At 47.8% G+C, this 4,017-nt stretch overlaps 1 protein-coding gene across 1 annotated transcript in view; it reads left to right on the top strand.

The window, feature by feature from the left end:
* Positions 1-563: 563 nt before the first annotated feature.
* The window catches only part of NLRP2 (NLR family pyrin domain containing 2), a gene marked incomplete at both ends in the record, with an annotated part of 22,028 nt that continues 18,574 nt past the window's right edge, over positions 564-4,017 (top strand). Inside the window, one exon of the mRNA XM_080644058.1 lies at positions 564-825. Within this exon, the coding sequence (XP_080500184.1) occupies positions 564-825 (262 nt within the window). The remainder of the gene's footprint in view (positions 826-4,017) is intronic.

Raw genomic sequence — 4,017 nt, 5'->3', positions numbered from 1 at the left:
GACCTTCTGGTTCATAGGTTGATGCTTAGCCACTGAGCCATGCTGGCCGGGCAAGATTTCCTTCTTTACAGCCACATAGTACTCCATTGTGTAAATTTACCACCACTTTTTTTTGCCTTTTATTTATTTACTTATTTTTAGCTTATTGTTGACAGTATGACCGATGTCCCCCATTTTCCCCTCCTTTGCCTCTCTCCACCCACCCCCGCCCCACCCCAGGCCTTCCCCCCACACTATTGTTGTGTCCATGGTCTATGCCTAGATGCATATGTGTTCTTTGGTTAGCCCTGCTTGTCCCCTCCATCCTCCTCCCCTCTGAGGTCTGTCCATCTGTTCCATGTATCCATGTCTCTGGACCTATGTTGTTCGTCAGTTTATTTTGTTGATTAGATTCCACATATAAGTGAGATCATGCGATAGTTGTCTTTCTCTGACTGGCTTCTTTCACTTAGCACACTACTCTCCAGGTCCCTCCATGCCGTCCCAAAAGGTAAGAGTTCCTTCTTTCTCGTGGCCACGTGGTAGTCCATTGCCAAAAGCTCAGCTCTCCCACGTAGGACAAGATGGATTTCAACCTGCGGCCTCTCCTGGAACAGCTGGAGCTGGACGAGTTGAGCAAGTTCAAGTCTCTGCTGAGGACCCTTCCCCCACAAGATGAGTTACAGCACGTTTCCCAGACGGAGGTGGACGAGGCCAGCGGGCAGCAGCTGGCGGAGATTCTCACCACCCGCTGCCCCGTCTTTTGGGTGGAGATGGTGACCATCCAGGTCTTCGACAAAATGAACCGAATGGATCTGTCCAAGAGAGTCAAGGATGAGCTCAGAGGTGAGCCGACGGGAGGCCGCCCTGTGTCCTGGGGGGCGGGGGTGGGAGTGTCCAGGGTTTGAGGAACACAGAGAGCCTTGGAGGGGCCACCTGAGCTCAACACAAAGTGTCATTCTTATATCCTCGCTATTTCGTATATCCTCGCTATCTCTGTTTCTGGGTCCCGTATACCTACCCTGGGCTCCTCATCACACATCCCTTCTCCTGCTCTAAACTGTTTCTGAAATGTATTCATGATTTTCTTTCTTCCATCCGTCCTTCCTTTGTATTTATTTATTTACTTACTTACCTATTTATTTTTTAATTTATTGGGGGTGACATTGGTTCGCAAAACCATACAGGTTTCAACGGCGCAACTCAACAAAACATCATCTGCCGAAACCAGTTTGGCTCAGTGGATAGAGCGTCGGCCTGCGGACTGAGGGGTCCCAGGTTCGATTCCGGTCAAGGGCACGTACCTTGGTTGCGGGCACATCCCCAGTGGGAGGTGTGCAGGAGGCAGCTGATGGATGTTTCTCTCTCATCAATGTTTCTAGCTCTCTATCCCTCTCTCTTCCTCTCTGTAAAATATCAATAAAATATATTAAAAAAAAAAAAAGAAATATACTGACATCTGGAACCTATCGCTGGAGACACCCATTTCACTCATTGATCTACGGCTCCCCCTAGGCATGTAATGCCTTTTTTATGATTACAATTTGATATTCAATATTATTTTGTATTAGATTCAGGTGGACGGCATAGAGGTTAGACATCCGTATACCTTACCAAGTGATTCCCTCAGTAACTGTAGTCCCCATCTGACACCCATACATAGTTATTACAATACTGGTTTGTTTTGGATTCTTTGGGTTTTTTCTTTTTTTCTTTTTTTTATTTAAAAATATATTTTATTGATTTTTTTACAGAGAGGAAGGGAGAGGGACAGAGAGTTAGAAACATCGATGAGAGAGAAACATCGATCAGCTGCCTCCTGCACACCCCCTACTGGGGATGTGCCCGCAACCAAGGTACATGCCCTTGACCGGAATCGAACCTGGGACCTTTCAGTCCGCAGGCCGACGCTCTATCCACTGAGCCACACCGGTTTCGGCTGGGTTTTTTCTTTATCGTTATTGTTGAAAGTATTACCGATGTCCCTCTTTTTCCCCCATGGACTCCCTCTTACCCCCACTCCCACCTCCTCCCCAGGCCTTCACGGCGATACTGTCTGTGTCCATGGGTGATGCATATGTGTATATAAGTTCTCCGGTTAATCTCTTCTGCCCCCTCCCAATACTGTTGACTATATTCCCTATGCTGTACATTATTACATCCTGTGACTATTCTGTGACTTCAATTTGCACTTTTTTAAATATATTTTTATTGATTTCAGAGAGGAAGGGAGAGGAAGAGGAAGTGGGAGAGAGAGAGAAACATCAGTGATGAGAGAGAACCAGTAATCAGCTGCCCCTTGCATACCCCACACTGGGGACCGAGCCCACAACCCAGGCATGTACCCTGTCCCTGACCTGGAATCAAACAGTGACCTTCTGGTTCATAGGTCAAGGCTCAACCATTGAGCCACGTGGGTTGGACCCAATTTGGGTTTGTTAATCCCTTCCCCTTTTTCCTCCCATCTGACACCACCCGTCTGTTCTCTGAGTCTGTTCTCTTTGGTTGGTTTTGTTCTTTAGATTCCACAGACGCGTGAGATCCTGTGGTACTTGCCTTTCTCTGCCTGGCTCATTTCACTGAGCATCGTACCCTCTAGGTCCAGCCATAGGCATGGGGTTCTTCAAGGCTTCTTTTTTTTTTTTTTTTTTTTTAAATATATTTTATTGATATTTTACAGAGTGGAAGAGAGAGGGATAGAGAGCTAGAAACATCGATGAGAGAGAAACATCGATCAGCTGCCTCCTGCACACCCCCCCACTGGGGATGTGCCCGCAACCAAGGTACATGCCCTTGACCGGAATCGAACCCGGGACCCTTCAGTCCGCAGGCCGACGCTCTATCCACTGAGCCAAACCGGTTTCGGCAAGGCTTCTTAAGTCAGTGGTCGGTAAACCGCGGCTCGCGAGCCACATGCGGCTCTTTGGCCCCTTGAGTGTTCTAACGCCACTTCTTCAACATAGACTCGCCCAGGCCGAAAACCGACTTCTGCGCATGGGCCACGAAGTTTCAATCGCACTGTACGTGCGCGCCCGCACGTGGTATTTTGTGGAAGAGCCACACTCAAGGGGCCAAAGAGCCGCATGTGGCTCGCGAGCCGCGGTTTGCCGGCCACTGTCCTAGGTGATGCCTGTGTACATCCCCAAGTTTTATCATTCCTACTTAAAGGGCTCTGCTACCTGACACAGTAGCTGCCTCCTAGGACTTTTTTTCTTTTTAAAACAATTTCTGGCCAGGCCGGTGTGGCTCAGTGGTTGAGCATTGATCTATGAACCAGAAGGTCACGGCTCAATTCCCGGTCAGGGCACATGCCCAAGTTGTGGGCTCCATCCCCAGTAGAGGGCGTGCGGGAGGCAGCTGATTCATGATTCTCTCTCATCATTGATGTTTCTCTCTCTCTCTCCCTCTCCCTTCCTCTCTGAAATCAACAAAAATATATATTTAAAATTTTTTTCTGGTTTTATTCCAGCTGGGGCTTCATTTTTAGCTTAGTGTCCCGTCTTTATTATACATATACATATACATATACATATACATATACATATACATATACATACATGTGCCCTGACTGGGAATCAAACTGTGACCTCCAGGTTCATAGATTGATGCTCAACCACTGAGCAGGCCAGCCTGGCTGTTCCCCGTCTTCATCAGACAGGTGAGGGATTAGCCCTCGCTGGCCCCTGGAAAAATTACAGGTTTGAAAGCAGCATGAGGAACATCAGCGTGTGCTCAGTTCAGGGTCTGGCTCTGAAAACTGCACATGTCTCTCACCCCCTGCTTTTTCAGAAGCGGCTTTGCAGTCTCTTCAGGAAAACAAGCTTCCATTGTCAGGTAAGTTACCTCCTTGACAGTCTTTATTTTTTTTTTTTTTTTAATGTGAGATTTGGGATTTAGGGACCGGATATGACGCCAAGCGCTAAGACGGCAAAGAAGTACAAGACTTCCTGTCTGCGGTCACGCAGGCGGCCGTGGTAAGAGGTATAAGGTGTGGAAAGGTAACATGAGGCAGTATGGACACCAGAAATCGGAGAGAGC

This window comes from Plecotus auritus (genome assembly GCF_963455305.1).
Source record: "Plecotus auritus genome assembly, chromosome: 10".
In the NCBI taxonomy this organism is placed as follows: domain Eukaryota; kingdom Metazoa; phylum Chordata; class Mammalia; order Chiroptera; family Vespertilionidae; genus Plecotus; species Plecotus auritus.
Note: the sequence above shows the minus strand (reverse complement) of the source record. Positions and strands in the feature narration are given on the sequence as shown.